Source organism: Haliotis rufescens, unplaced genomic scaffold (genome assembly GCF_023055435.1).
Source record: "Haliotis rufescens isolate VD_foot unplaced genomic scaffold, xgHalRufe1.0.p SCAF_7, whole genome shotgun sequence".
In the NCBI taxonomy this organism is placed as follows: Eukaryota; Metazoa; Mollusca; class Gastropoda; order Lepetellida; family Haliotidae; genus Haliotis; species Haliotis rufescens.
In genome coordinates this window covers 45573516-45593656 of record NW_025964361.1, presented here as the reverse complement: position 1 = coordinate 45593656, position 20141 = coordinate 45573516, and the positions used below count along the sequence as shown (strand labels likewise).

At 39.1% G+C, this 20141-nt stretch overlaps 2 protein-coding genes across 2 annotated transcripts; both read left to right on the top strand.

Annotated features, from left to right (window-relative positions):
• Positions 1–1827: 1827 nt before the first annotated feature.
• LOC124143657 (fibrinogen C domain-containing protein 1-B-like) lies at positions 1828–9103 on the top strand. The gene is made up of 5 exons (XM_046512682.1): positions 1828–2046; positions 4131–4255; positions 5212–5308; positions 6350–6514; positions 8291–9103. Exons 1-5 carry the CDS (start codon positions 1875–1877, stop codon positions 8533–8535), a joined length of 804 nt encoding a protein of 267 aa, XP_046368638.1. The 5' UTR covers positions 1828–1874; the 3' UTR covers positions 8536–9103.
• A 2757-nt stretch (positions 9104–11860) lies between these two features.
• On the top strand, positions 11861–18600 carry LOC124143654 (fibrinogen C domain-containing protein 1-A-like). The gene is made up of 5 exons (XM_046512680.2): positions 11861–12081; positions 14130–14254; positions 15331–15427; positions 16470–16634; positions 17921–18600. The coding sequence occupies exons 1-5, from the start codon at positions 11910–11912 to the stop codon at positions 18163–18165; spliced, it is 804 nt and encodes a 267-aa protein (XP_046368636.1). The 5' UTR covers positions 11861–11909; the 3' UTR covers positions 18166–18600.
• The last annotated feature ends 1541 nt before the right edge of the window (positions 18601–20141 follow it).

The following is a 20141-nucleotide window of genomic DNA, read 5'->3' as shown; positions in this document are numbered from 1 at the left end:
TTCGGCGCTATACGACTCTTGTTCAAAAGTCGTTTCGATCAAGATTACAACATTACATACATTACAACATTACAGTCCCTATTTTGACTTGTCCATCTGGTCACAATTTACAGCTATTTCAGGTTAACAGTTGACTTGACTTTGCATGTGTTTGTGAAGGTTGTCACCAGTTGGACACCTGATGGCATCACTATTTGATAGTGATTCATAAACACATGCCTATTATAAACTGGGCGGCAAAAGAAAGTATAGGTCGAGTTCAATGATCGATAAAGAAAATAACAAGAAGAGGTTTTGTTGTGAATTATAATATAATCTAGGGAGGGGTAACAAATGATTGTTCAACCACAGTTTGATTGAAATTGTGCAATCACAGGTCATGTAAGCTCAATGTAAACAATGGTGGGGTAAGAAATTTCATTTTCAAAAGTTGTCTGAAATGTCACCAAAAAATTGTCAGACACACTACAACTTCATTGTCGACACAGTTGCCTTCAATAGCGTGTATGACCTCCAGCTGCCTCAATGCATGCCGCCTCATCGATGACGTCAGTCCTCTGATGACGTGGACTGGAATCCGTTGCCACTCGTCTCTCATGGCCTGCTTCAATTCTTGTCTGTTGACGGGAGGCTGATGGCGTGCTTTAATCTGTCTGTGAAGAAGGTCCCACAGATTTTCAATAGGATTCATATCGGGTGAGTGGGTAGGCCAGAGTCAGTCTTGCAGTATGGGGCCTGGCATTGTCGTGTTGAAACAATGTCCCCTGCTGTTGGTTTTGTAAGAATTTTGTGTGAACCCAACAAACAACCAATAACTGGTATACAATCAACAATTGTATTGGAAAACTAGGTTTAAAAAATCAATACAAATTACTGCACAGTAGTTACACTGGCAGTACACAATAGAGTGGTAGTACAATATGCAATGGCAGTATAAAATGTGTGAGCAGTGGAAAGGACAATGACAAGAAAAATGATCACCTCGCCGCAACACTGGTCAAGCTTCCGAGATAGACCTGGACTTAAAATCCAGCGTGAAATGTGATCTTCACAAACACGCTGGTCTTGATCTAATGTCAGATGAAATGTGATATGGAATGTGAGATGATACAGGCACGCGTCCGCTCCACTCGTATGGTCTACCTAGCCTCCAACAATTTCCACACAGTGCTAGACCAGTCCGGTGTCACAAGAACATCACAGAATATTCCACATGTTTCTATAACGCTTGACATCCATCCATGCTATTTCGTAAGTTTACAGATAATTCGAGGATCTAAATATAATAACTTCCTCACCAGTGCACACATTAAATACTACTACATTCCTGACAACTAATCATTGTCCAAATACAATGCAGTGAACTTCTACTGAATCTCAACAGAAACAATGTTACAATCATTGTTTAACAATATAAAACACTGCCATTTAACATAACAGAAATACATTCGACGTTATTTGCGGTAGTGTCAAAAGAAATGGGATGACTAGATGGATATAATGTTCATATTAGCATTCCCGTCACCAAGGGCCTGACACATCAACAAAAACATTAATTTTGCATCGCTCTGTTAAGGAAATACGGTACTTGGGCATGTCGTTTAATGTAAGCAGCAGCAGGATGTAGCATGCTAAAGGAGGGAAACACTGCTATCGAAAACACATCCTTATACAAATTAATTACCACATAAACAAAGAACCCTAATTTGTGAAACGGAATTATGTTTTTCATGAAAATATTTAGAAGTAGTACAAGTGGAAACGGAAAATCACCGAGAACCTAATTAGCCCAACAGTATAACATTTATAACCATGCATGTCAATAGCTATATTAGTTCACATCAAGAGTACGTCTTTGCGGTGACACCTCCGATATGATTTGGATACTCATTGTTTCCCAATTCTTATTGGGTTTTTCAGCCAATGCAAATATTGTAAAGAAACATTGTCAACTGATTGAAGAGTACAAGCAATTTCAGACTACCATGGACACATACCTGGCTTCAAGTGACGACATCTGTCACGGCGAATCTGATAACTACACTGGTGAGTGTTACTTTATGGCGTCCATTTTTATAGCTTTGGATTGCATCAATGGTCTAACGGATAGAGCGTCAGCCAGGATAGCGGAATGTGGGTGGTTCGATTCCTTGACCTTGTCATACCAATTTCCAAAGACGTTCAAAGATGGTACTTGTTGTTACCCTGCCTGGCGATGTTAAACCCCATTTCACCTCACTTTAATATCTTCGTCAATAACTTATAAAAATCCGGTTCCAATCACAACAATGTGTGAAATCTATTTCTACTACATCCAGCTCAAACAGCGGCGTAAAACTATTCACGTTCGATCCTTACTCAATATTTTAGTGGCTTTAAATTGGATGTCAATCAACTTTTCCACGAAAATGGTCTGAACCCCAGGATTACCTCTTGGGTGAACTTTTTGTAAATTTTTGAAAGGGCGACAACGTGAAACTTATATTTATTATATATGTTGCGTTGTCACATTGTCGCCCTAGCTAAAATGTGTGAACAAAAGGGTTAATATGTACGCCAACTTAACATATTCATTATGTCGTCAGTACTCCAGTGGACATCAATCAAGTCCATTCTGAAATAATTAATGTATCATTGGCAATATTGGTTGCTTCCTCAAAATGACCAAGGAAACGCTTGACGCGATCCATCAACACGACGGCCAGCGGTGGTCGTCAAATCATACTAAAACTGAAACTGAACAGACACTTTCAGGAGAAAAAGAATAATCGTTCGAATGCATTATTCGTTTACTAGTTCCACTTTGATATGTTTCACGACTGTTTTGCCTCATATGCGATTACCTCCCGTTCTTACCAAATACATAAACTCCGTTGGATCCCCGTAGAATACACGGTAGACTACTCAGGTCACAGGTCTACCTTTCATCATTGTGACAAATTTACATTTGATAAATTTCTGCTTTCATTAAAAAATAAAACTGAACAACTGACAACAAAACTGAAATGTGTAAAACACATATTCCAAAAATAAATTATCACACACCATTGTAGACAAAATTTAAAATGCCTGAATTTCCTAGACATTTTACATTTACATTTGTTTGTTGTTAAACGCCGCACTCAGAAATATTCCAGCCATATGACAGCGGTCTGTAAATAATCGACTCTGGACCAGACAATCCAGTGATTGATATCATGAGCATTGATCCACGTACTTGGGATGACATGCATAAACCAAGTCAGCGAGCCTGACCACCCGATCCTGTTAGTCGCCTCTTACGACGAGCATGGGTTGCTGAAGACGGGTAGAATGTCCTAGACAATCAATCATGGACCCCACATGCTGTTAACAGAACTATTACAAACAGACCTCGTCACCATGGTAGCCGTGGAAAAATCCAGCGTTTTGAGACAGCAAGAAACAAACTTTATAAATTTGTATTTCATTTAAATCCGGTCCCCAGCACATCAAAAATTCAAAAATCGATGAGGTTTCGCAGTTGCCCTAGCCGCCACAGCAAACTACACCGCCATGAGTGAAATCCTTCAGACGTTCATGTAACCTATGATCGTAAATTCAAATCCCAGATTCGGACTAATAATGTTCCTCGGTTTATCAGCAACATAATCAGGCTTGTTGCTTTTACTAGAGCGGCTAAGTAAAGACCTGCATCACTTCTCCTCCCGCATCAAGCTTATACGCCGTGATATTACGCGATAAGTGTCAGATTATGCAAGTATTTCAAAGGAGTGTATGTGTAGATTAAATTTGGATGGGTGATCATTGAACACTAGGGTCCACACGAATACATGCTTTCATGGTGTCATCATTGATTTTCAGTGATCCATTCATATAACTGACACTGCTCTTTTGCCTTTAAGTCAAATGGAATTTGGTTCGTTGGTTGTTCTCTGGCGCTGGCGTTCTATATTCAAATGTGTGCTGGAATGGCTTTGTACAATTGGGTGCTCACTAGTTTCACCTTCCTGTACAGCTACTGCATTGTAAACATTCCCTCACTTACTCATTTAACGGCTTCGTTTGCATCACCAGTCTGAAATTACTTTGTGAAATTAGGCCTTCTCTGGTTTACCTTTCATAGATTCAAAAACAATATTTATCTTCAGATTGCGCAGGCATTTTGAAGGAGTATCCCAATGCTGGAGATGGTGTGTACAGAATACAACCGTCAGACGAACAAGGCTCGTTCAAAGCGTACTGTGACATGACCCAACATGGGGGTGGTTGGCTGGTAAGTGTATTCACTCAACAATTATCTCATTCAGTGTTGCGTGTGCAGATATACCTGCGAATAAAGGGAGTTTCAAGAAATGATACATTTTGTCGGCGATGTGAATGAATATTTTATCGTCCCAGGAAAGATAGTTTGGAGAGTGAGAGAGAAAGCAGTCATCGATGGTAACCATCCAAGCATTTGTGGTATGATACCCTCATTCTCATAATTAGTTTAAGCGTAACACGCAGCGAGACAGATCTGTACTGTTGGGGAGTCTGTTTAAATCCTACAGAAACAGAACAAAGGTTATTCTGGTTCTATCTAAACCCATGAAAAGGGCCAAGATCACACTATATATGAATAACATTTTCTACATCTAAACATGTTTAAAATCGAAACGAGAAAATAACCTAAGCAAGTTTAAAATCAAAACAAGTTTATAATCTAAACGTGTTCAGAACTTTAATATTTTCACAAATAAGTAAGAACTATTCTGAATCGTGGCATTCACTAGTTATCTCCCTTTAAACGGATACAAAGGAACAAAACAGGAACAAAACCTGTGCCAAATTCATAGGTACTCTCTGCTGAAGGAAGAGTCCATTGTACGATTCCGACAAAATGATGAGCATACGTTTATGAATTAAACAGTGATGATACCAAGTATTGGCGGAAAGGAGAGTTTATGAAAACGTTAGGGATGTGGAGAGTACTTATTTGAGTTGATATGTTTATACTTGGACGTCCTAGGTGTTGTCTGATCTTGTATTGGCTCGCTGCCTTCTACACCTTCACTGAACAACTATACCAGGTATAATCCCTACAAAACTGCCGTACATGACAACCATTCACTTGATGAACACTTCTGAACATGTTAGATTCTTAACTCGTTTTGATTATGGCTACGTTAAGATTTCATACATTCTGAAATTCTATACATGTTCAGACCGTTGACTCATTTTTTGTTACAGGTGATACAGCGGAGAGTGGATGGTTTGGTGGATTTCTACAGGACTTGGTTTGAGTACATGGACGGCTTTGGCAATCTCACTGGGGAGTTCTGGCTTGGTAAGAATGTGTATAATGTCACAATTATGCCAGTTTGAAACTAGTGGCGCAAAGCTCAAGAAAGCTGCTTTCTTAGTGGCTAATGTCCACTTCCTGTTAGTCATTTCATTGGTCGGTCAAAGTTCGCGAAAGGTCGTTCTGATGTGACCTGTAATGGGATGTCCTTAGCAGGTAGCGAGAACTTGTATCTGATTTTAATTATATTGAGGTAATCTTAGCATGTGATTAATCGGGTTTTTTGTTTATTTAAAGCATTAATTGTTCTATTGTTAAGCAAGTTTATCTCTGCATCTGTTGTAATATGCAGCTACCAGCCGACTCGTCTCGCATCAAAACACGAGCTGTGTACTCGCGGGCAGATGACCACGGAGCTCGCTGATCACTGTGTCGGATTAACGAGAGTGATTAATGAATGATTTAGGTCATACGCTTGAGAGAAGAAAAGAATTTACAAATTGATTTATAAGCCCTGCCATAATGGAATATCCGCAACGTATATCATAGGAAATATATTGAACAAAAGGTATCAACAGTATTTATGATTGACAATTGCATTCAAAATTCTTCAGAGGTTTCTCGATCAGATTGCCGACAAAACAAACTATACACTTGAAAATGGATTTAACCAAAAATTTACATTGTTACAAGATTCATTTGTTGTGAGATACTCATTGATATTATGCATGCAATACCGCTTATGATACCTTTTCAAATACAAGTACATCACCATCACATAACATCACATGTGTTTCCTTACGGTACGTTGCTTTTACGTTAAGCTGGCAAGACGTGGTTACCCTTTTCGAGAACACCTGGTGTCAGCACTGATTTTCTCTGATCCATTTATATCATTTTCACAGCTATTTTGCCTTTTACGCACAGTGGAATCTGTTTATAGAATATCCTTTTAACCATCATCAAACAGCCTTGCTCGACAACGGTATAAGGATCTATTCAGAAACGCCGTCTTTACAGTAAATGAAGAAGTTTATTTAAAGCATTTAAAGTTATGATTGTTTAAAGCACTTTGTTTGATTGCAGGTAACGAGAAGATACACCGTCTAACCAGCCAGAAAACATACGAACTACGAGTTGACCTCAAGTTTACAGACGGGGAGACTGTCTATGCCCGTTACGACAACTTCCGACTTGGCAATATGTCGTCCTTCTACACCCTTGCTGTCAGTGGATTCACGGGCAATTCAGGTACATTCTTGTTTTACCCCAAATAGAGTTTGTTTCGGCGGATAATCGAGACTGCTTATTCTCTTGCGTTGACGTTTTATATTCCATGAACACTGTGTTTTTTTTCTCTGTGATCTTTGCAAGCACTTAAAAGATAAGATATTGTATTTAGTCCAGCCACAATGCCCAAAGGTAAACTGTGCGGTCACGGTCATTCTACAATGTCACATGGCCTGATTATGTGCTAAAGTGATGAAACACCTTAAAATCCAACATTTTCGGGTTATGAGCATAAGTGAGCTGTCACCTTACAATCTCACATTGTTTGGTTACTATGATCATAAGTGACGAATCCCCTTAAAATCTCACATGGTCCTTTTTTGTGCATAAGTGAAAAGTCACCTCATAACCTTATAATTAAATTTTCGTTGTGTTCATTGAAATTCCTGCATTCTGATTAGTTGAATTGGTCACTAGTTATTGCACTCATTTCCCAATGAATGTAAAAAATAAGCCACGCCCACCTACTTTTATTAATACGGAATGTCGGGGAATCCCAATGTTACAGTCGAGGGAATTCCCTTTCTGCTCACGTCTATCGTCATGCACAGGACATTAAGCGAAATTCATGCATATTCGTTGTCCAAACAACTATTTGAGACAAAAGGCCGAGAAGGAATGAAACGCTAAATCACCTGATTCATGTCACGCCACAGTATGTATCCCTACACCCGGAATGTTTATCAATCTTGTCATTTTTGTCTGCTTTGATATATACAACTGCTTTTGGTAAAACTATTGTAGATAAAACATGTTTTCGTTGTCGAATTTAATAATAAGGATTGGCTGTGTTCTTTTTTCGGTTCATTGAGGTGAAAAACCGATGTGCAAACTGTATGAATCCGCGTATGAATACACAGTCAATCCTTAAATAAATGGGCGATTTATATTTTTAAGTGAGTAGTAATTGTACAACATCACATGGTAAGAATGCATCAATTTATTTTTACTCACTAACCCCTGACACACTTCCAAAGGGAACAGTATTGGACATGGAGTTCAGCTGTTTTCTATTGTACAATATCGCCACTGTTAATTATGTTATAATTGTTTTTTCAAACATGATGCGATCAAGTATTATAAATAACTAGCTATACTTATAAATGATTACCTTTAAAAACGATTAGATTCATTTCCTTTCGGCTCATCCGGAATCATCTCTTCACATGTAAATTTATTATCATATTTAAGATAGAAGATGAGAAACACTTCCTTTTGTACTGTCCAAATTATCAGAACGAAAGGCAGATACTTCTTCGAACACTAGACCTCCAAACCTGCAAAAATGATAATAAAATCCTAGCAAATATCCTGAACCCCTGTCCTGAAAGTGCAAAATATGTTTCACAAACTATCTCCGACATGTTTATTAAAAGAACCTCTCTTATAGACAACATCAAGATATGACCTTATGACTATTATTATGTCTTATCTGTACAGTATCAGCATCATTAAAGTACACGCTGCCAGCCACCTCATGATATATATATATATAAATGTTTATACACTATGAATGAAATAATATGTAATATTTATATATATAATGTACATTATGTATATATACCTCTCATGTTGATAGTTATATTTATTCCATATGTAGTAAGTTTGTACCCTGCCCTACGAGGGTGTTCCGTACAATAAAAATTCTTGATTCTTGATTCTTGATTCTATTTAAGGTTATATTCCATACGGATCTATATTCAATAGCTTTCACATATAGAAATGGTTTTGTTTCAGGTGACTATATGAATTATCATAATTCCATGCGCTTCAGTGCTAAAAACCTGGACTTGGACCTACATCAGACAGAACACTGTGCTGTGGTGTATCACGGAGCATGGTGGCATAATGGCTGTCATCTTTCCAACCTCAACGGTATTTACAACGAAACCACAGCAAGAGGAATGAGATGGGGGTCCAGCAAGTTCTGCATCCATACAAGTATGAAAATTCGCCCGCAACACAGACATGAGGAAGAATAACTGCATGCGAGGCTCGATGTTGTATTGTTATGATTGTTCTTTAGAGCTTGTGCAGGATTTAGACATTAAAATGGGACTATCCTCATTGGTACTATGTCAATTCCAAGGCTAGGTCTTCACGTTGCAGACCGCCACTATGGTGTAATGGATATAGGGTCTGCATTGAAAGCGGAAGGTAGGTGGCTCCATCCGCGAGCCGCGTCATAGCAAACGAGGTTAAAAGATTATATTAAATTTTGTTGTTACCCTGTCTGACGTTAAGTATTAATGGGATAAAACAAGAACTGATCGGCTTGTAATCAGTATACTGTGTCTGAGTGTGGTGTCAGTGGTGATCAGCTTGAATCAATCTTGCTGATCCTGCTAATTTATCCGAGCGTTGTCCCACTTGAATCACAACACACCTAAAATATTATTCACTCTGTTACAAACAGTCCACATAGACACTAAACTGTTGATTGTTAGACGATGAATGAGTGTGTATGAATTGAATAACCGCATTAACTTAACTTCATGATTTTGTATGTATTCATAAAACATAAAATAAATATATTTCCCTAAGTGCTCACCTCCTTGTTGATCCTTATGTATACTGTTACGTGATGATTCCCAAGTTGAAACTCGAAGGTGAACCAAGAAATCGATTCGTACAGAAATAAGTTGTGAAATCAGTACATAACTGCACAAGATCAATGATCAATTAACACATTATATTGAAACACAGGAATAGGTTTCCAGTCATACAAGACAATACAATGGGTAAACAATATGGCATCAGCAACAAATAACAGGCCGGATTCCATTAATCAGTTCTCTCACAGAATTTGTCACAGTCGAATGACGCACGCGCTTAGTTTTGGAATATTCGAAACAGTGTTAGAAGTTGGCAGAAAAGTCGGCACTTTTAGATCCACAGAGATAAATCGCATGTCAGATCATAGAGGCTTCGAATCGCCCTCATCTCGCTTTTATTTGGGTACAGCTAGCCTCCAAAACTGTAACCTTGCAAAACGCATTGAATGAGTCAATCGGTCCCGGTTGTGCATCGACAACTGTAAAGAAGCTCCTATAGCGGAGCTCTCTATACCGTGAGGGTATACGTAAGGAACGTGTCAGTAGCTGGGACGGAACTTGGACGGTAAACAACCAAGGGAGGTCAATCTAATTTACGAACGCTTAAGCTGCCACTAAGAATCATCAGAAATAATATACAATAATTTACGGCCACACAATGATACGAACCAGAATTTATGCCCGGATTGGCAGAATAAAAACAAGAGAATTTGTCCAAGAAGATTAACTTAAGTCTCAGGTGTATATAGGATCTGCTATTGTTCACTAACGGTCAAATAGTCAAGTCCCTTGCATTGATTTACCCTTCTAAACTACACACTAAAAAAGACCAGTGATACCGCCGCATCTGTTTCTTATTTAGAAAAATGCATTCTAGCAGCTCTAGCTTTTGGTGTCTACATTCGACAACTCTTGAACCTCTTTCGGCGCCATACGATCAAGATTACAATATTTCATACATTACAACATTACACTCCCTATTTTGACTTGTTCCATCTGGTCACAATTTACAGCTTTTTCAGGTGAACAGTTGACTTGACTTTGCATGTGTTTGTGAAGGTTGTCACCGGTTGGACACCTGATGGCATCACTATTTGATAGTGATTCATAAACACATGCCTATTATAAACTGGGCGGCAAAAGAAAGTATGGGTCGAGGTCAATGATCGATAAAGAAAATAACAAGAAGAGGTTTTGTTGTGAATTATAATATAATCTAGGGAGGGGTAACAAATGATTGTTCAACCACAGTTTGATTGAAATTGTGCAATCACAGGTCATGTAAGCTCAATGTAAACAATGGTGGGGTAAGAAATTTCATTTTCAAAGTTGTCTGAAATGTCACCAAAAAATTGTCAGACACACTACAAGTTCATTGTCGACACAGTTGCCATCAATAGCGTGTATGACCTCCAGCTGCCTCAATGCATGCTGTGATACGCCGCCTCATCGATGACGTCAGTCCTCTGATGACGTGGACTGGAATCCGTTGCCACTCGTCTCTCATGGCCTGCTTCAATTCTTGTCTGTTGACGGGAGGCTGATGGCGTGCTCTAATCGGTCTGTGAAGAAGATCCCACAGATTTTCAATAGGATTCATATCGGGTGAGTGGGTAGGCCAGGGCAAAACGTCAACGTTTTTCTGGTTTAGAAAGTTCCGAGTCAGTCTTGCAGTATGGGGCCTGGCATTGTCGTGTTGAAACAATGTCCCCTGCTGTTGGTTTTGTAAGAATGTTGTGTGAACCCAACAAACAACCAATAACTGGTATACAATCAACAATTGTATTGTAAAACTAACTAGGTTTTAAAAAAATCAATACAAATTACTGCACAGTAGTTACAATGGCAGTACACAATAGAGTGGTAATACAATATTCAATGGCAGTATAAAATGTGTGAGCAGTGGAAAGGACAATGACAAGAAGAATGATCACTTCGAGATAGACCTGGACTAAAAATCCAGGGTGAAATGTGATCTTAACAAAAACGCTGGTCTTGATCTAATGTCAGATGAAATGTGAGATGGCATGTGAGATGATACAGGCACGCGTCCGCTCCACTCGTATGGTCTACCTAGCCTCCAACAATTTCCACACAGTGCTAGACCAGTCCGGTGTCACAAGAACATCACAGAATATTCCACATGTTTCTATAACGCTTGACATCCATCCATGCTATTTCGTAAGTTTACAGATAATTCGAGGATCTAAATATAATAACTTCCTCACCAGTGCACACATTAAATACTACTACATTCCTGACAACTAATCATTGTCCAAATACAATGCAGTGAACTTCTACTGAATCTCAACAGAAACAATGTTACAATCATTGTTTAACAATATAAAACACTGCCATTTAACATAACAGAAATACATTCGACGTTATTTGCGGTAGTGTCAAAAGAAATGGGATGACTAGATGGATATAATGTTCATATTAGCATTCCCGTCACCAAAGGCCTGACACATCAACAAAAACATTGATTTTGCATCGCTCTGTTAAGGAAATACGGTACTTGGGCATGTCGTTTAATGTAAGCAGCAGGATGTAGCATGCTAAAGGAGGGAAACACTGCTATCGAAAACACATCCTTATACAAATTAATTACCACATAAACAAAGAACCCTAATTTGTGAAACGGAATTATGTTTGTCATGGAAATATTTAGAAGTAGCACAAGTGGAAGCGGAAAATCACCGAGAACCTAATTAGCCCAACAGTATAACATTTATAACCATGCATGTCAATAGCTATATTAGTTCACATCAAGAGTACGACTTTGCGGTGATACCTCCGATATGATTTGGATACTCATTGTTTCCCAATTCTTATTGGGTTTTTCAGCCAATGCAAATATTGTAAAGAAACATTGTCAACTGATTGAAGAGTACAAGCAATTTCAGACTACCATGGACACATACCTGGCTTCAAGTGACGACATCTGTCAAGGCGAATCTGATAATTTCAATGGTGAGTGTTACTTTATGGCGTCCATTTTTATAGTTTTGGATTGCATCAATGGTCTAACGGATAGAGCGTCAGCCAGGATAGCGGAAAGTGGGTGGTTCGATTCCTTTACCTTGTCATACCAATTTCTAAAGACGTTTAAAGATGGTATTTGTTGTTACCCTGCCTGGCGATGTTAAACCCCATTTCAACTCACTTTAATATCTTCGTCAATAACTTATAAAAATCCGCTCCCAATCACAACAATGTGTGAAATCTATTTCTAGTATATCCAGCTCAAACAGCGGTGTAAAACTATTCACGTTCGATCCTTACTCAATATTTTAGTGGATTTAAATAGGGTGTCAATCAACTGAACAGACACTTTCAGGAGAAAAAGAATAATCGTTCGAATGCATTATTCGTTTACTAGTTCCACTTTGATATGTTTCACGACTGTTTTGCCTCATATGCGATTACCTCCCGTTCTTACCAAGTACATAAACTCCGTTGGATCCCCGTAGAATACACGGTAGACTACTCAGGTCACAGGTCTACCTTTCATCATTGTGACAAATTTACATTTGAGTGAGTGAGTGAGTGAGTTGGGTTTAACGCCGCTTTTAACATTATTCCAGTCTTATCGCGGCGTGTCAGCTTAATGTGGGAGGAAAGCCCGAAGTGATGTGGGTCTCAGACGTTTACCACTTCGGTGAAACCCACGAGCACGGGTATGGTGCTGACAAACCTAGAAACATAATTGGGGCGAACCGGGATTCGAACCCACAATCATAGGTTTCTGGCGTGCCCAAGGGACGCAACTCTGCACAGCGAATCACGGCGCCTTAGACGACTGAGCCACCCGTGCCCCCAATTTACATTTGATAAATTTCTGGTTTCATTAAAAAATAAAACTGAACAACTGACAACAAAACTGAAATGTGTAAAACACATATTCCAAAAATAAATTATCACACAACATTTTAGACAAAATTTAAAATGAATTGAATTTCCTAGACATTTTACATTTACATTTGTTTGTTGTTAAACGCCGCACTCAGAAATATTCCAGCCATATGACAGCGGTCTGTAAATAATCGAGTCTGGACCAGACAATCCAGTGATTGATATCATGAGCACTGATCCACGTACTTGGGATGACATGCATAAACCAAGTCAGCGAGCCTGACCACCCGATCCCGTTAGTCGCCTCTTACGACGAGCATGGGTTGCTGAAGACGGGTAGAATGTCCTAGACAATCAATCATGGACCCCACATGCTGTTAACAGAACTATTACAAACAGACCTCGTCACCATGGTAGCCGTGGAAAAATCCAGCGTTTTGAGACAGCAAGAAACAAACTTTATATATTTGTATTTCATTTAAATCCGGTCCCCAGCACATCAAAAATTCAAAAATAGATGAGGTTTCACAGTTGCCCTAGTCGCCACAGCAAACTACACCGCCATGAGTGAAATCCTTTAGACGTTCATGTAACCTATGATCGTAAATTCAAATCCCAGATTCGGACTAATAATGTTCCTCGGTTTATCAGCAACATAATCAGGCTTGTTGGTTTCACTAGAGCGGCTAAGTCAAAACCCTGCATCAGTTCGGGATCTCGTCCCACATCAAGCTGATACGCCGTGATAATACGCGATAAGTGTCAGATTATGCAAGTATTTCAAAGGAGTGTATGTGTAGATTAAACGTGGATGGGTGATCATTGAATACTAGGGTCCACACGAATACATGCTTTCATAGTGTCATCATTGATTTTCAGTGATCCATTCATATAACTGTCACTGTACTTTTGCCTTTAAGTCAAATGGAATTTGGTTCGTTGGTTGTTCTCTGGCGCTGGCGTTCTGTATTCACATGTGTGCTGGAATTGCTTTGTACAATTGGGTGCTCACTAGTTTCGCCTTCCTGTACAGCTACTGCATTGTAAACATTCCCTCACTCACTCATTTAACGGCTTCGTTTGCATCACCAGTCTGAAATTACTTTGTGAAATTAGGCCTTCTCTGGTTTACCTTTCATAGATTCAAAAATAATATTTATCTTCAGATTGCGCAGGCATTTTGAAGGAGTATCCCAATGCTGAAGATGGTGTGTACAGAATACAACCGTCAGACGAACAAGGCTCGTTCAAAGCGTACTGTGACATGACCCAACATGGGGGTGGTTGGCTGGTAAGTGTATTCACTCAACAATTATCTCATTCAGTGTTGCGTGTGCAGATATACCTGCGAATAAAGGGAGTTTCAAGAAATGATACATTTTGTCGGCGATGAGAATGAATATTTTATCGTCCCAGGAAAGATAGTTTGGAGAGTGAGAGAGAAAGCAGTCATCGATGGTAACCATCCAAGCATTTGTGGTATGATACCCTCATTCTCATAATTAGTTTAAGCGTAACACGCAGCGAGACAGATCTGTACTGTTGGGGAGTCTGTTTAAATCCTACAGAAACAGAACAAAGGTTATTCTGGTTCTATCTAAACCCATGAAAAGGGCCAAGATCACACTATATATGAATAACATTTTCTACATCTAAACATGTTTAAAATCGAAACAAGAATGACCCAAGCAAGTTAAAAATCAAAACAAGTTTATAATCTAAACGTGTTCAGAACTTTAATATTTTCACAAATAAGTAAGAACTATTCTGAATCGTGGCATTCAGTAGTTATCTCCCTTTAAACGGATACAAAGGAACAAAACAGGAACAAAACCTGTGCCAAATTCATAGGTACTCTCTGCTGAAGGAAGAGTCCATTGTACGATTCCGACAAAATGATGAGCAGGTGTCTATGAATGAAATAGTGATGATATCAAGTATTGGCGAAAAAGAAAGTTTATCCTGCCCCGTCGGTAGCACCCGTCACAAACATATGTACATGTGATAGCATTCTAAGTTATTTACGGGATACTCGTATTTCTGAATTTTCTGGTTTTCAGTTTGCTGTATGTACAGCAACATGAAAACGTCATGGATTGTGGAGAGTACTTATTTGAGTTGATATGTTTATACTTGGACGTCCTAGGTGTTGTCTGATCTTGTATTGGCTAGCTGCCTTCTACACCTTCACTGAACAACTATACCAGGTAGAATCCCTACAAAACTGCCGTACATGACAATCATTCACTTGATGAACACTTCTGAACATGTTAGATTCCAAACTCGTTTTGATTATGGCTACGTTAAGATTTCATACATTCTGAAATTCTAAACATTTTCAGACCGTTGACTCATTTTTTGTTACAGGTGATACAGCGGAGAGTGGATGGTTTGGTGGATTTCTACAGGACTTGGTTTGAGTACATGGACGGCTTTGGCAATCTCACTGGGGAGTTCTGGCTTGGTAAGAATGTGTATAATGTCACAATTATGCCAGTTTGAAACTAGTGGCGCAAAGCTCAAGAAAGCTGCTTTCTTAGTGGCTAATGTCCACTTCCTGTTAGTCATTTCATTGGTCGGTCAAAGTTCGCGACAGGTCGTTCTGATGTGACCTGTAATGGGATGTCCTTAGCAGGTAGCGAGAACTTGTATCTGATTTTAATTATATTGAGGTAATCTTAGCATGTGATTAATCGGTTTTTTTGTTTATTTAAAGCATTAATTGTTCTATTGTTAAGCAAGTTTATCTCTGCATCTGTTGTAATATGCAGCTACCAGCCGACTCGTCTCGCATCAAAACACGAGCTGTGTACTCGCGGGCAGATGACCACGGAGCTCGCTGATCACTGTGTCGGATTAACGAGACTGATTAATGAATGATTTAGGTCATACGCTTGAGAGAAGAAAAGAATTTACAAATTGATTTATAAGCCCTGCCATAATGGAATATCCGTAACGTATATCATAGGAAATATATTGAACAAAAGGTATCAACAGTATTTATGATTGACAATTGCATTCAAAATTCTTCAGAGGTTTCTCGATCAGATTGCCGACAAAACAAACTATACACTTGAAAATGGATTTAACCAAAAAATTTACATTGTTACAAGATTCATTTGTTGTGAGATACTCATTGATATTATGCATGCAATACCGCTTATGATACCTTTTCAAATACAAGTACATCACCATCACATAACATCACATGTGTTTCCTTACGGTACGTTGCTTTTACGTTAAGTTGGAAAGACGTGGTTACCCTTTTCGAGAACACCTGGTGTCAGCACTGATTTTCTCTGATCCATTTATATCATTTTCACAGCTATTTTGCCTTTTACGCACAATGGAATCTGTTTATAGAATATCCTTTTAACCATCATCAAACAGCCTTGCTCGACAACGGTATAAGGATCTATTCCGAAACGCCGTTTTTACAGTAAATAAAGAAGTTTATTTAAAGCATTTAAAGTTATGATTGTTTAAAGCACTTTTTTTGATTGCAGGTAACGAGAAGATACATCGTCTAACCAGCCAGACAACATACGAACTACGAGTTGACCTCAAGTTTACAGACGGGGAGACTGTGTATGCCCGTTACAACAACTTCCGACTTGGCAATATGTCGTCCTTCTACACCCTTGCTGTCAGTGGATTCACGGGCAATTCAGGTACATTCTTGTTTTACCCCAAATAGAGTTTGTTTCGGCGGATAATCGAGACTGCTTATTGTCTTGCGTTGACGTTGTATAGTCTATGAACACTGGGTTTTTCCCTGTGATCCTTACAAGCACTTAAAAGATAAGATATTGTATTTAGTCCACCCTCAAAGCCAAATGGTAAACTGTGCAGGACACACCTGAGTGCAGTCACGGTCATTCTACAATCTCACATGGCCTGGTTATGTACTAAAGTGATGAAACAGCTTAAAATCCAACATTTTCGGGTTATGATCATAAGTGAGCTGTCACCTTACAATCTCACATTGTTTGGTTATGATCATAAGTGACGAATCCCTTTAATATCTCACATGGTCCTTTTTTGTGCACAAGTGAAAAGTCACCTCACAACCTTATAATTAAATTTTCGTTATGTTCATTGAAATTCCTGTATTCTGATTAGTTGAATTGGTCACTAGTTATTGCACTCATTTCCCAATGAATGTAAAAAATAAGACACGCCCACCCACTTTTATTACAACGGAATGTCGGGGAATCCCAATGTTACAGTCGAGGGAATTCCCTTTCTGCTCACGTCTATCGTCATGCACAGGACATTAAGCGAAATTCATGCATATTCGTTGTCCAAATAACTATTTGAGACAGAAGGCCGAGAAGGAATGAAACACCAAATAACCTGATTCATGTCACGCCACAGTATGTATCCCTACACCCGGAACGTTTATCAATCTTGTCATTTTTGTCTGCTTTGACATATACAACTGCTTTTGGTAAAACATGTTTTCGTTGTCGAATTTAATAATAAGGATTGGCTGTGTACTTTTTTCGGTTCATTGAGGTGAAAAACCGATGTGCAAACTTTATGAATCCGCGTATGAATACACAGTCAATCCTTAAATAAATGGGCGATTTATATTTTTTAGTGAGTAGTAATTGTACAACGTTAACATCACATAGTAAGAATGCATAAATTTATTTTTACTCACTAACCCCTGACACACTTCCAAAGGGAAGAGTATTGGACATGGAGTTCAGCTGTTTTCTATTGTACAATATCGCCACTGGTAATTATGTTATTGTTTATAAAACATGATGCAATCAAGTATTATAAATAACTAGCGATACTTATAAATGATTACCTTTAAAAACGATTAGATTCATTTCCTTTCGGCTCATCAGGAGTCATCTGTGTACATGTTTCCTTGTCATATTTAAGGTTATATTCCATACGGATCTACATTCCATAAGTTTCACATATAGAAATGGTTTTGTTTCAGTTGATAAAATGGGTTATCATAATTCCATGCGCTTCAGTGCTAAAAACCTGGACTTGGACCTAAAGCAGACACAACACTGTGCTGTGTTGTATCACGGAGCATGGTGGTATAATGCCTGTCATTATTCCAACCTCAACGGTATTTACAACGAAACCACAGGAAGAGGAATGAGATGGGGTACCAGCAAGTTCTGCATCCATACAAGTATGAAAATTCGCCCGCAACGCAGACAGGAGGGAGAATAACTGGCTCGATGTTGTATTGTTATAATTGATCTTTAAAGCTTGTGCAGGATTTAGACATTTAAATGGGATTATGCTTACTTGTATTATATCAATTCCAAGGCTAGGAATTAACGTTCTGGACCGCCCCCATTGTATAAACGATGTAGGGTCTGCCTTGAAAGCGGAAGGCCGGTGGTTCATTCCGCGGGCCGCGTGGTACTTAAAGACGTCAAAAGATTATACCTGTCACCCAGCCCGGCGCTCGATGTAAAGGGGATAAAACAAAGACTGGTCGGTTTGGAGTCAGTGTCCTGTGTCTGAGCAAGTATCTGTGTTAAAGTTCGGCATGGTATGACAGTGGGTATGCTGTACATCACTTGCTTGGTAACGTTACGTAACGGTGTTAGAACCTATTAATATTCAATAATTATTGTAATAAAGAAGTTGTCGTATCTAATCCTTACTTAGACATTATAGTACTTGACTTCTCAAACATCAGAAATATATTCTATATCATTGGCGGTAGTCTCAAAAGAAATTGGGGGCACGGGTGGCCCAGTCGTCTAAGGCGCCGCGATTCGCTGTGCAGAGTTGCGTCCCTTGAACGCCAGAAACCTATGATTGTGGGTTCGAAACCCGGTTCGCCCCGATTATGTTTCTAGGTTTGTCAGCACCATACCCGTGCTCGTGGGTTTCACCGAAGTGGTAAACGTCTGAGACCTGCATCACTTCGGGCTCTCCTCCCACATTAAGCTGACACGCCGTGATATAACTGTAATACTGTTAAAAGCGGCGTTAAACCAAACTCCCTCACTCACTCACTCAAAAGAAATTGAGATAACTACATGAATATAATGTTCATTCCTAGGATTGCTGACATCCTTACATACATGTATACAAACAACAGGGAAAAGTCATTAAAGGGCTGGCACATCAACAAAAACATTAATGCAGTATTTGGGGAAGCTTAATGTCAGCATGGCCAGGACATGACATGGTAGTTCATTAAAACATTGCAATCGAAGACACACCCTAACTCAAATTAATTACCACATATTCAAAGCACCCTAATTTGGGAAACGGTATTATGTTTGTCATGGAAATATTTAGAAGAGGTACAAGTGGAAACGGAAAATCACCGAGAACCTAATTAGCACTACAATAGAACATTTATAGTCATATTAGTTCATATCAAGAGTACGTCTTTGCGGTGAGACCTTAAATCTGATTTTGATACTCGTTGTTTCCCAATTCGGGGCGGTCGGGTAGCCTAGTGGTTAAAGCGTTCGCTCGTCACGCCGAAGACCCGGGTTCGATTCGCGACATGGGTACAATGTGTGAAGCCCATTTCTGGTGTCCCCCGCCGTGATATTGCTGGAATATTGCTAAAAGCGGCGTAAAACCATACTCACTCACTCACTCACTGTTTCCCAATTCTTATTGAGTTTTCAAACTAATGCAAATATTGATAAAAAACATTGCCAGCTGATTGAGGGTACAAGCAGTTTCAGATTACCATGGCCATATTCTCGGCTTCAAGTGACGGCATCTGTAAAGGCGAATCTGAAAACTACAGTGGTGAAGGTTACATAGGGCATCCCTTTTTATGTACTCGTAAATATCTTTATATTTTCAAAATTGAAAGAAATATTAGTTTTTAGAAATAGTTATTTTATAATAATGAACGAATTGTGAGTACATTACAACCGGTAGTGAAATACGACAGTGGATGTTATGACCGCCAACGGTCTTGAAAGACGATAGGGGTATGATGGGAATTTCAAACTTGACGGTTCTTTGATGTTGTGTGTAAAACCCACGATTTGTCAAACATTCATTCACTCGACGAGGCATACTGCGTAGGATTCTCCCAATGGCGATTTGGAGGAGTTATGACACTCCTCTTGCTGCGCCGGCCAACTTCAGCCAACGTTATCGGCGGCCTCTAACGTTGACCCACACGTCTCCCTATCATGTCCCAGACGTGATCAATGAGG

Coding starts and splice junctions, on each gene's coding strand:
- LOC124143654 (XM_046512680.2), top strand. CDS start 11,910: ATGATTTGGATACTCATTGTTTCCCAATTCTTATTGGGTTTTTCAGCC. Junction 14,255..15,330: donor AACATGGGGGTGGTTGGCTG/GTAAGTGTATTC, acceptor TTTTTGTTACAG/GTGATACAGCGGAGAGTGGA. Junction 16,635..17,920: donor TGGATTCACGGGCAATTCAG/GTACATTCTTGT, acceptor GTTTTGTTTCAG/TTGATAAAATGGGTTATCAT.
- LOC124143657 (XM_046512682.1), top strand. CDS start 1,875: ATGATTTGGATACTCATTGTTTCCCAATTCTTATTGGGTTTTTCAGCC. Junction 2,047..4,130: donor CGAATCTGATAACTACACTG/GTGAGTGTTACT, acceptor ATTTATCTTCAG/ATTGCGCAGGCATTTTGAAG. Junction 5,309..6,349: donor CACTGGGGAGTTCTGGCTTG/GTAAGAATGTGT, acceptor GTTTGATTGCAG/GTAACGAGAAGATACACCGT.